This window comes from Molossus molossus, unplaced genomic scaffold (genome assembly GCF_014108415.1).
Source record: "Molossus molossus isolate mMolMol1 unplaced genomic scaffold, mMolMol1.p scaffold_m16_p_16, whole genome shotgun sequence".
NCBI lineage: Eukaryota > Metazoa > Chordata > Mammalia > Chiroptera > Molossidae > Molossus > Molossus molossus.
This window is the reverse complement of record NW_023425351.1, coordinates 23461263-23473721: the sequence shown is the minus strand read 5'-3', so window position 1 is coordinate 23473721 and position 12459 is coordinate 23461263. Positions and strand designations below refer to the sequence as shown.

At 39.7% G+C, this 12459-nt stretch overlaps 1 protein-coding gene across 1 annotated transcript in view; it reads right to left on the bottom strand.

The window, feature by feature from the left end:
* TRIM55 (tripartite motif containing 55) overlaps nucleotides 1-12459 on the bottom strand; it is a 42172-nt gene that overhangs the window by 16016 nt on the left and 13697 nt on the right. Inside the window, exons 5-9 of the mRNA XM_036264282.1 lie at nucleotides 3947-4180; nucleotides 3572-3594; nucleotides 3344-3468; nucleotides 1802-2115; nucleotides 196-483 (exon numbers count right to left, since the gene is read on the bottom strand). Coding sequence (XP_036120175.1) covers nucleotides 196-483; nucleotides 1802-2115; nucleotides 3344-3468; nucleotides 3572-3594; nucleotides 3947-4180 — 984 coding nt within the window. The remainder of the gene's footprint in view (nucleotides 1-195; nucleotides 484-1801; nucleotides 2116-3343; nucleotides 3469-3571; nucleotides 3595-3946; nucleotides 4181-12459) is intronic.

Sequence of the window (12459 nt, the reverse complement as noted above, 5' to 3'; positions counted from 1 at the left end):
TTTCTTTTTAGTTTTATGTAAGGCTTAAAAAACATGTCAGTATAAGGCTTAAACAGTGAGCCAGCATTGGGGCTGAGCTGTTCCTGAGATTTTCCCAAGGCCACAGTTCCTGTCTGCCCCTTTGGAACCCCTTCTTTCTAGCAGGACCCTGGGCGGCACAGGGAAGCATTCAAGCACAAGAGCATGGACACTAACCTGAGAAGTAGCTGCAGGTGAACTAGTTGCCTTACCACTCACTGCTGCCCTCTCACTGGCTGTGGCTTCTGCCCCTTCTGCCTTCTGCACATTCGAATCCTCAGAATCTGGAGGCCCTACGTGCCCCAGACCTTCGCTCACTGGGGTGGAAGGTGGGTTGGTAGTAGCTTTCCGGGTTTGGCCTTTATACCAACCAGGGTAAAGCAAGGGATCCGCAGTGTCCGTTGCTGCAGGGACTGGAGTTTCAGACTCTGTGGTCTGCTGAGAGCCAGTGGGTACAACCTCCCCCTTAATCAGGACAGATACATTTAAAAGTAAAAAAAGAAAAAGAAGAAGGAGAAGAAGAAAAAGCAGTCGATTTTAGTTCCCTTCGGGTTTGACAACCTGTGCAGCTCTGTGCAGTGCCTGCTTCAGGGCACGTTTTAGTCCATCCCCCCTCGCAAGTGCTAAGGGAAGAAATACTAACAGTGCCCTCTTCATGTGCCCTTCTTCTTTTCTGGGCTTATCTTTCACAAGACGGTAGCCTGGCCAGGCAGACAACAGAATCCTAAAATGAAAATTACTTTCAAAATGTCAGGTATGGGCGAAAGGTCAAACTATTGACCAAAATTAATTTTTTACCTATGTGGGCCCCCAAAACCTTTTTTGTCAAACCAAACATTGATCTTACTCTCATTTAGTTACCATCCCCCTTTCAATTTCAGTGCAATTGTATATCCAGATTTTTAAGATTTTAGGAACTATAAATAGTATTTTAGCCTGGTTTCCTATGGAGGCAGGGCATAGAATATACTTCCATCCCTGAGTTCTTGCTCTGAGGTTTTGATTATATAGGTAATTTCAATCCACTTTGAAAGCAGGTGCCAAAACAGGGCTCCTTTATGATGAGTCTGCGTTGTCCACAAACAACAGGTTGGGACCTGTCTGCTGAAGGTGTCATGCAGACAGCACAAAGACTTGAAAACTGACCAGTGACATCTTAGAAATACAAGGTCACGCAACAGGTACAGCATGTGGTATGAGCTAATTTTCTTAGAAAATGTTTTTAACAATTCTGTCAATACATAATCTCATCAAATGACAGATACATAGAAAATGAGGCTTCACTTGTTTGTCTGCTGAACGAAAAGCAGAGTTGTATTTCAGGATAAACAAGAGGGACGCAAACTAACATGGCTTCTCTATTCACTTCCTTTATTATCTTTAGAAAATGCAAAGTTTCAAAAGTATAACCATTTTTGTTTTTCACCCTGTATTACATACTCTCGCCTTCTACCTTAAATCTGTATTCCGAGCAGACCTAATCTTCATGATATTGGCGCTCTGTGAATATTGTACATACATACAATTTTCAGACAAAGATTGTCTCAAATTTTAAGGTGTTATTGGTGGAAAATCATGTTAAACCAGTTATAACAACAATGAATTTGTTGAACAACCTACAGGGATTTTCTCCCAGACATTGTGACTGTCCTGAAATCCTTGTCTTCCACCTACAAATATGTCTGGCATATAGTTACCTTTTCCTTAAGGTAGAATAAATGGTTTAGACTGTTGGGCAAGGAAGCAGCCTGCATGTCCTGTAGAAAAGAACTCAAGAACTTACCTGGGTGCCCGGGGCATCTGTAGCAGGTGGCAGGGCAGGAGGTGGCTCTGGAGAGGAAGCAGGAAGTGTCACTGGGGCAGCCTGGAGCTCTGAGACCAGCTGAGAGGGCTCCAAGGCTTTCTGCAGACTTTCATCTTCTTCTGATGGCTCTGTTCGAACATTTTCTATCTCTTCCAAATTTACTCCTTCTACCTCTTCCAAATTTACTCCTTCTTCTACTTCTCCTTGTCCTTCTCCTTCTTCTCTTCCTCCTCCTCCCCCTCCTCCTTCTTCTCCTTCTCCCTCTCCTTCTTCTGCTTCTTCTTCCTCTTCCTCTTCTGGTAAGGTAATGCATTTTTAAATCACTACAATGACCACTGTAGCCATGAAAACAATTAATGGCCAGGGCTAGGGAAATTGTCTTTAACAGACAACTGCCTATGGTCCAAGTATGCCGTGTTGGAGCTTTGCGCTTCTAGTTAAATGTGGACAGGCCAAATGTAAAGGTGGCCAAATCATCACCATCTTCCTGGTTCCCCTCCCCAGTGTGATGTGCAGTCCTCACCACCACTCTGCACATGCCCCTGACCCCCACCCACAGCCTGTTCACATTGTAATCACACTCTGTCACATCTGCAGGCTCTTGAAGGGCTAGGATTGTCACTTACTTATCTGCATCAAATCAAATGGAAATGCAGCTCTTTCTTATCTGAGAAAACACACAAAATCCTTGTCTTGTTGTAATTTCTTACTTTCTTTGTTCAGTGAATGCTAACTTCTGCCACAATTAATACCATGACTCTTTTCCTTACCCGCTGATCTTAATATTCCCTCAGGAACTGTTAAGGAGAGGTAATATTAAGTAATTTTTCAAAAGATCCACCCTGAATATTTACTTCTAAAGTTACATCTGTGGACACTAATACAGCTTCATGGCATTAGCAGTGGTCTAGCTGAGATGTCTTATCACCAAGATGTGCTTGTTTTCCTTTTTTCAATGATTTCATCAGGATGAATTTCCAGGAATGGGATTTCTGGGCCAAAGGGTAGGGATGTGTTTATAACTCATGAAGTACATCTGGTCACATGGACCAAGTTTTATTTCCAGGTTGTGACTTATTCTGTGACTTGCTATGATTCTGCCTTCTAAAGTTTGATTAAGTGGATGTGCTATACTATCTATCCAGATGTCTTCTATGCTTTATTTTTATCTCATATTTAACCTTGCACCTGATGACATTTTATATCATTGTAGATAACATCTTGTGTAGGGTTGAAATTGAGATTTCATCATCACCATCAATTATTAAGTATTTGACTACCCAGAATTAAATGCGCAATAACAGCATTATAATGGGCACTGTGATATGCAAAGCTAAATAAACACTGTCAACAAACTGTATGACTTTGTAAGGAAATAGAGCTTCACATTAGATTCCAATCCTTGTAAAATTGTCGCCATCCATTCTGAAAGTGATTCTGAGTCCACTTTTCCTCCCACCGACTTCTCTGCAGCTTTTCCACACTTGTAATTTTGGCCAAAAGGTCACAAGAATAACAAACCTCTGTAAAAATCAATTTCGCGTATTATTTTTTCTTCTCTATTGAGGTTGACTGTGAAGTGGTTCATGTTCTCATAACCATGCTCTATTTTCTCCATTTGAAATGCCTTCGATGCTTCAGAAATTCTGCAACAAAGACAAGTTGCTACGTTCTGTCACTGTTTACAGTTTGATAGCTTTGGGTAAAAATGAAAAGTATGCATTTTTCCATAAAATGAAAATTACTTACTTTTGTAACAGGGTTTTGGCATTCTGTGAAAGCAAACAAAAGACAAGCCTACTTAAATTTTTTTCATCAAAGACATGTTGAGACCTAATTCTTTCCTTTGTTGACTCTGAAAATCTCATAGCTTAGTTTCAAATGCCATCAATAACTGCTCTTTTATACCAGAACCCTCTTATACTTAAGCACTGTCATGATCCAATAAGTATATGCTCATGAAATTGTTTAAACAGATGGAGAATAAGCACATAATGGACTTATATTTTAGCTGGTACAATAAATCAGAATGAGATGTACATAAAATAATGGAAAGTGATGACAACCACTTCTCAAATACCTACTTGCTCGGTTAGTTTCTTCTGGTGCCAAAAGGAGACTTACCTGCAGAAACACTGCCATTTCTGGCTCATCCATGAACTGGATTCCTGACTCAACCAACTTTGATACATTCTCCAAGTGATCAGAATACTTTTTGATCAGAGCACGGACATGTTCCAGTTTCTCCCCTTGGGTTCGGGTGATGACTTGGGTCATCTCGTTCTTCCTCTCCTCCAGGATGCCATACAGGTAATCAAACTTCTCACAAAGTTCCTGTTTCTGTTTTTTGCAGCATTCCTGTTAGTTGGGTTAGCTAATGTTAGAAAGTGTTTAAAAGAATGTCTGTTTGGAAAAATCACCTGGACATTTTGGGAGATAAGAAATTTACTTATATAGGATATTTTTTCTTTTTCCTTAAGTTGTCACTTACTTACAGATACCCACTGTGTTGATACTTTGAAAATCCCACTTTTATTAAATTTGATACTTGGACAATCCAAAATCAATCAAATTGGCTAAATAGAGCAATGATTTTTCAATCTTCTTTATAAGTGGAGAATTTCGTATAAATTAGGACAGGTTTTGTTTTAAATTACATATTGGTTATATAGCTTATAGGTTTATATTTTGCTTTGGAATAGGAGTGTGTGCGTACATATAAGAAACACAAACAAACATGGTGCTTCCTGGTTTGTACCCTCAGTCTCTCTGCCCTGACTACACTGCTACTATTCTAGTTTCAGTCCTCCCAGGCAGATTCCGACGCTTCCACTGGCATCTGCATCTGGCATACTCCTTTCTTTTCTTTTTAATCCTCATCCAAGGACACTTTTCCATTTTTTGTTTAGTTAGTGGGAGGGGGGAGAGAGAGAGAGAAACATCGATGTGAAAGGGACACATCGAGTAGTTGCCACCCGCACGACCCAACCAGGGCCAGGAACAAACTGTAACTGAGGTACGTGCCCTTAGCAGGAACTGAACCCGAGTCTCTCTGGACCACAGGCCGATGCTCTAACCACTGAGCCAAACCAGCCAGGGCTGAGTATCATCTCTTAATCTTCTGAAATTCCATAATAGTTATCATTTATGGCATATACTTGTATCTGCCAGATGCCCTATTTACCCAGTACTGTCCAAGAGAGGGAAGTATGAATCTGGCCTTGGATGCCTGGAGAGGAAGGCTGTCCATTTGCCCTGTGTGACTAAAGCGTCTCCAGCTCTCTTTACTCTGAGTCCACGTTTCAATCATAATTAACTTTCCAGTTGGCCTGCTCATTGACCTTTTGGTTTTTCCAGCTCCATTTAGCTTGGGGTGTGTGTGTGTGTGTGTGTGTGTGTGTGTGTGTGTGTGTGTGTGTGTGTGTGTGCCTGTTTCCATGGACCTGACCGTCTATGGGTGCAGGACCTTTATAGCTGAGAGCAGATTTCAAGCCATGATGATCCAACCTAGTTCTCCTTTCTGGTGGGTGCTTCCTGAATCCAGCCACTTTTTCTCTGACATCTCAGACCTTTCTATGACCCTATTACCTGTTCTTTCATTTTAGTAAACATTGTTCTCTTTAATATCACATATTACTTTCTCCCTTTACACAAGTTTTTGCGTATCTAAAGTATAGTCTTCTTGGGGATAGAATCTGTGTCTGCCTAGGACACACCCTTTTGGATAGCACATGTTCAATAAATATCTGTAAAATAAATTTTTAAAAATCACTTTTCATTTTCCCCCAACTTTTCTACTATTCTCAGACAAAGAGGGGGGAAGGATGACTTAAAGTAAATTGTTAATTATGAAGATGCCCCACAAATATTCAAGCAATACATCCCTCACCCCACTGCCTCTGTTGGAACACAGTCAATTCTCATCACATTTTTAACCACTTACAGTAAATGAAGGAGATCTAATGGTACAAACCATTTTAATAGTAAGAACAGTATTGCTGTCATCCACCTGTCCATTCATTCATTTAACAAACAATTCTTAAGTATATCATTCATGCCAAACACTGTGCAAGCCTCTGGGGACCTAACAATGAATTACACACAGTTCCTGTTCTCAAGGAACTCAAAGTTCACTGAATGAGAAAGACTATGGGCCACTAATGTAATACAACCTGGCAGCCTGAATAATTGAAATATATTAATGATTTATAACAAGTTTTATAGAAGCATAGAGGGACCTTAATCCACCTCTATGGGTGGGGGACATCTGAGAGAGGTGATGCTAGCTTAGGAAAAGCTTTTCAGAGGAAGTGGTGCCCAAATTTGGCCATAAAGGATGAATAGGAGTAGAGGAATTACAGAAGGGAAAGAAAATGTGTGGAGTCTCGGCAGTAGTCAACGTAATAAGCCAAGGGCCCCTACGGTATGACCATACTTCGAAACTGCCGTGCTCATCAAATTTCCATGCATTTCCAGCCCTTCAGCTTGAGAGTTAGACTATTATGCAGTTTAGCAACGGAAGCCTGTTAGTAGCTTCCCAAACTTTCTTTCTCTGTATTACCTTCTGTTATAAGCTTACAAGCAACCATGTGCCCACTGCATTCCTGAAATACACCTTTGATGTTTGATGCTCTACTGTTTACTGTGAACACAGGGTGGTTCCTAGCTTATTTTTCTAAAATGAATTGTACAGTTGAGACTTTTATAATAATGAGTATTATATTAATATGTGATACTGGCAGGATATCTTTGTTTCATAAAATTTTCTCCTATATAATTTAATAGGTGTGAGAACATTCAAGTTTATGAGAGCTGAATTCTTTTCAGTGAGACTAATGTGAAGTCATGAGTCATGGCTAGTGTATTCCCTCAAGTCAAAGATTAGATCAATTATTTGGCCCATATAATTTTTATTTAGTGGCTTAGATGAAATACCATGTATTATATTTTTACCTGTTTTTTTAATGATTTGTACTCTACTGAATTTTGATAAAACCACTATCATTTTAATAGCAACTATCATTTGCTTATAATTTACAGTTTAGGAAATGTTACTCCATGCATAGGATATGTATTATTATTATTATTATTATTATTATTATTATATGACTATATATGATGTAAAGCATTTATTATATTACTTGGCATATAGTAGGCATTATATTAGTTTTTATTACTTTAGATCCAATTTTCCTTAATTTGAATTAATCAGTTGTAGAATTTTGAAGCTGCATGGAATATCAGAAGTAACTGCTCCAAACCAATCATTTCATTCATGTAGATGCTGAAATGGAGCAGAATTAAGTCTCTTTCTCAAGCCATTCTGTCATTTACTGTTGGTGTTCAGCCTAAAGCCAAATAAGGTCTTTGAACTCCTGGGCCATTGCTACTCTTACCACACCCAGCTGTGATGTACTTTAAAGTAACTTGAAAATATTTTTATGTGGACTGTGAATCAACTGAACATGTACCTTTTAACAAATCTAGTATGTTGCAAGTGGGCTCTTAATGATTAAAAAATCTCAAATTGTTTCAGAATTATAATCATTAATTCATTTCTTCAACAAAATCTACTAAATGCTATTATGTAGCAAACATTATAAAATCTAAAAATATACTATACTTTTCCAGTGTTCAGGAGAACCATAGAAAAAATTATTATATTTTCTAATATCTAAAAAGAAACCTTCACTTCTTTTTTTCTCTTGTTTAATGTGTGCCTTCAATTTACTTCTATGCAAAATATGGTAAGAATTAGATCTGTTTCTGAAATAGGTAAAATACATGCTTCTTCTTTTGAATTATAAAATTGGTACTTAGACACTTCAGAAATTAATTTATGATGTTCAGGTTAATCTAATTCAGATTAAATTGAGAAATATTACATGAAATTGAAATTTCTCTATTTTTTCATACTCTCTGAGGTAGAAGCAACACAGAGACTAATGTGAGTACCTTAGTCTTTCTCAGCTACAAGGCCTTCAACATGCTGGGAAGTTGGTAAACAACAAACACCTCAGTTTATCAACTTGCCCTCCAAGGTAATTAGGGAACAATTATATGCTAAGAAAGAAAGAAAAAAAAATGCTCCTAGAGGCCACCTCCCTACCGATAATGATTACTCTGAGTTTTAGAACCTACTGTGCCTTTGTAAACGTGAGCCTGAAATGTTTCAACAGTGACTTTCTAGTAACCTAAAAATGGAATGGGAAAAAAATGTGGACTTCTGCATTATCAAAATGTCTGCAAACGCTCAGTTTCAGGGATGATTGTGACCTGCCAAGGCATGATAGCACCCATGTTTATTTCTTCTTCTCAAAAACTTCCTCACCTCAGAAGATTTCTCCTTGCTTTTAACATACCTCTTTATTTATTTGAGTAAAAAGGCATGTGTCTTTAAACCCAATTCCAGCCCTGGCCAGTTTGGCTCAGCGGTTAGAGCATCGGCCTGTGGTCCGGAGAGACCCGGGTTTGGTTCCCGCTAAGGGCACGTACTTCGGTTGCAGTTTGATCCCGGCCCTGGTTGGTCGTGCGGGTGGCAGCCACTCGATGTGTCCCTTCACGTCGAAGTTTCTCTCTCTCTCTCTCTTCCTCTCTCTCCCTCCCTCTCTATCTGTACAAAAAATGGAAAAATATCCTCGGGTGAGGATAAAAAAAAAAATTAAAAAAAAAACAAAAAACCCAATTCCAGCTTGTATACCTCCCCATCTCCCCACTTCTCTGGATAGTAATTGAATCAAAATACATACTTCTCGAACTTTCAAGTTTATTTTTTTTCAAATATTCTCCACATTCTCCCCTTTGATGTCTATGGTTCCTCTGTCGTGTGTGTGTGTGTGTGTGTGTGTGTGTGAGTGTGCATGCATGCATGCACATGGGTACATGCATGAGCATGTTTAGTAACTGAAGTAACCTCCATCATGAATGCACCAGGTGTTGACCTCCAAGCATATTCTGATGCAAAGCCTCAGACTGTACTATGACCTTCCTCCTGGGTCTTCCAGGACAGTTGTATTTATTGGCTACTTAGGAGAAGCAAATAAAAGTTGTCTGCAATACTTTATTGAAAATAAGACTTATCCCATCTCTAGGGAGAGCCCAATATGGATGCCATTTCAGTATACCAAAAAGGAGTCATTTTATAAAGGGAAGACTATTCTGTTCATAATGACATGGTGAAATGATGACAGGTAGAATATTTCTTTCTAACCAATGCCATACTATTTGGACGAAAAGAAAAAAATAGAGTAGTAATTTGGTGTTTCCTTACAAGTGTGTAGGTAATCTTTAATGTTTATCCAAAAATCACAGTTTAGCTGTAGACTTCACAGAAATGTTAAAATTCACTGACTCTAATTTTTAGCCACCTTTATATTTTTGTGGAAATAAGATAAAACAATATACACAACTGCAGAGAGAAATGTTTAATGGGAAAAATCAGCAATAGATGATCTTATTCTAAAAGAGTAGGTAGCCTGCTGAGCAAAGTACTGTCATACCACTGTTTTCCACGGTCAGATTTTTAGAGGCTCACTTTCTCCCCAGGCACTTATTGCTGTCTGAAATCATCTTGCAATTCATTTGTTTTATTATCTATCTCCTCTACTAGAATAAGATCTTCCAGAGAAACAGGAATTTTTCTGTTTAGTTCATCACTATTTTCCCAGCATTTCTATACAGATAATGCTCAAATGAGAAATATGGTTTGAATGATTGAATGAATGAGTGAACTATCACTTGACTCTATGAATAGTCAGCCCTCACTCAAAAGTTTCTATTTTGTTCTGTTCCAAAGAAATAGGTATTTGACTGGATGCCCCAAACCTCTGCTTTATTCAATGCTCAAAAGAAAAGAGCAAGAAATAGCTATATAACCCTCAGGAAGCCACTTAACCTCAGGACAGTTTTTAAAAATCTGTACATTAAAGGAAGGGATTATTGGATGGTTTTTCCTCAGTTCCAACATTCTATAGGCTATGAAATGCCTCTTCATGTGTAAAATGCCTCTCTCGATTCCTGACGGGTTTCAGAGTGGTCATCTACAGCACTAAGATATAAATGAAATGTCCTAGCCCTGTAATGTCAGCCCCAGCTTGGCAATGTGCCATGGCCACGACAGGAAAATCCTGAGACAATTGTGACCACTGCTCTTACCATGTAAGGAGCTTGGCTTTGTGACCAAAATAGAGCTAAAGATAAGCTCTTAGCCCCACCACTTGTCATTGAGCAACTGGCATTGCCCGGCCTAGTCATATCTCTACCACTTCCCTCCCTTCGAGGCACACCTGTCTGCGCAGCTCTGGTCTGCAAGTGCCCACTCAGCTCCACTTGAAATACAGTCCTTCAAAATTTTCTTCAATAAGCCAAGAAAGGGTTTAAAAAGTAGACAGTAGGTTAATAATACGAAAGAAAGAACTATGTTAAGGTAGGAAGAGTCTCCCGAGGAAATCAAACCCAATTCTCTCTCGGAAAGGCCTGTTACAAGCACTTGGAAGAAGTCCCATGAGAGCGGACTAAGATAAGGGCCCAGGTCTCCTCCGCCAGGCTGCACCAGGAAGGTGGAAAGACACTGTCCCTCCAGGCACATGGGGGGAGTTCAGCCCCTCTCCAGCCAGCCGGCCTCTGTGCCGTGTTCAGTGCAACAACTCTATTCAATGGCCTTGGGTCTCGAGACTCCCAAACTCATGCTTTTTTCCTACCATACGTATTGTGTCGTCACCCACTTCATGTTAGAAAAATAATTGTTATAATTTACGGAAATTCTAATACCTATTCCTGGGGTTCTTGGCATGAGGTGTTTTCTGGATTAGACCTGATCATTTAGAAGCTCCCTGAGGACACTCCCTGAGGCTCAGGTGACCTGGCTCGACCCCCTGGTTCAGTAAAAGCTACGAGACCACGGCAAGCTGAGCAGCTGTTTAACACGCCCATTTGCTGTGGATAGTCAGTACTTTTCTTGGAAGAGGCTCAGCCTCTCTTGGATACTAATATTTCAAGCTATCACAAAGCCTCTTAGATAAAGATAGAGCTTCCATTCATTCTCATATTTTCCCTCTGGCGTCATAATTGACCAAGATCCTGACATACTTATCTGACCCCATTTAAAAGATGTTACAGATTCTCCTTGGTTAAAATGACTATTAACATTGTTAGACTAAGTGTGCTCTTTCTAGGGTGACTCTGAGGATCATACAAGGTGACACTTACTGAGTCCCTGGCATGTGCCTCCTACCACCAATCAGTCATCACAACAACACTGTGAAGAAGGTATTATTGTCCCCATGGTATTGTTAAGGAAGTTAAGGGTCAGAGAGCTGAAGTAACTTGCCCAGGGTCATATAATTAAGTGACAGTGTTAAAATTCAAACTCCGATATGCACCCTTATGTTCACTGCAGCATTATTTACAATAGCCAAGATTTAGAACAGCCCAAGTGCCCATCAGTACATGAGCGGATTTAAAAAACTGTGGTAAATTTACACAATGGAATACTGTTCTGCTGTAAAAAAGAAGAAAATCTTTGAGACAGTGTGGAGGGACCTGGAGAGCATTAGGCTAAGTGAAGTAAGCCAGTCAAAGAAAGACAAGTACAATATAATTTCACTCATATGTGATATCTAATGAACAAAATGAACTAATAAGCAAAATAGAGACATTCTCATAGATGGAGAGCAGCTGACAGCTGTCGAGGGGTGGTGGAGGGATTGAATAAAAAAGATAAAAAGAAAAAACTCATGGACACAGATGTGTGGTGATAGTTGGGAGGAGGTGAAGGAGGGCACAAGGGGATAAATGGTGATGGATGCAGACTTGACTTGGGGTAGTGAACACACAATACAGTGTACAGAGGATGTGTTGTAGAATTGTGTGCCTGAAACCTGTATAATTTTGTTAACCAGTGTCACCCCACAAAAAATAAATAAGATAAAATTCAAACTCTGAATCTGTTATATTTAAGCACATGTTATATTGCCATTGGAATACTGCCTTAAAAATTAGGGCATGCTTATTAAAATGATTCTTGTAGTCATACTTCATATTTGTAACCACATAGACAATGTTTCAAAGCTGGATAAAAATCACTATTTTGGAAATACAGTGGATTTATTCTCATTGCCTAATCACTGGAGAATTTTATTAAAGTTGACATTTTTCAGATATAGCAAATGCTCAAAATTAAATATTTATTTTCAATTTGTAGCTGTTTCTCCTAGACAGGCATCCATGAAAACAGGATTATTTCTAGCATGTCTGGCCACCTGCGTTGGGAAGGCCAATATTAATAGTCTGCTCTCTTGAAGTCCAGTGACATAGGTTAAGTGCCATTAATACAGACTATAAAAGGGAGGTTATGTTTTCTAGGGGTGAAGATCGAAAGTCAATCACATTTCTCTGGAAGCAGAGAGAGCTCCTGGAGTATACTTCTCCACTTCCACCAGCAACCCCCTCCTCAGTCCCAGCCTGTCCCATAACATCTCCGGGCCTGGAAAGGCCAGGGTCGCCCCAGACTCTGCTGGGCTCGACTAGAAGGGCCCGGAAGCCCCTCCAATGCCCTGCAATCCAGAGCTCTGGGAATGCCCCAGGCTGAGCCGTATCTGCCAGGATGACAAGACAGACTGAGGCTCCTCCATCCAGCA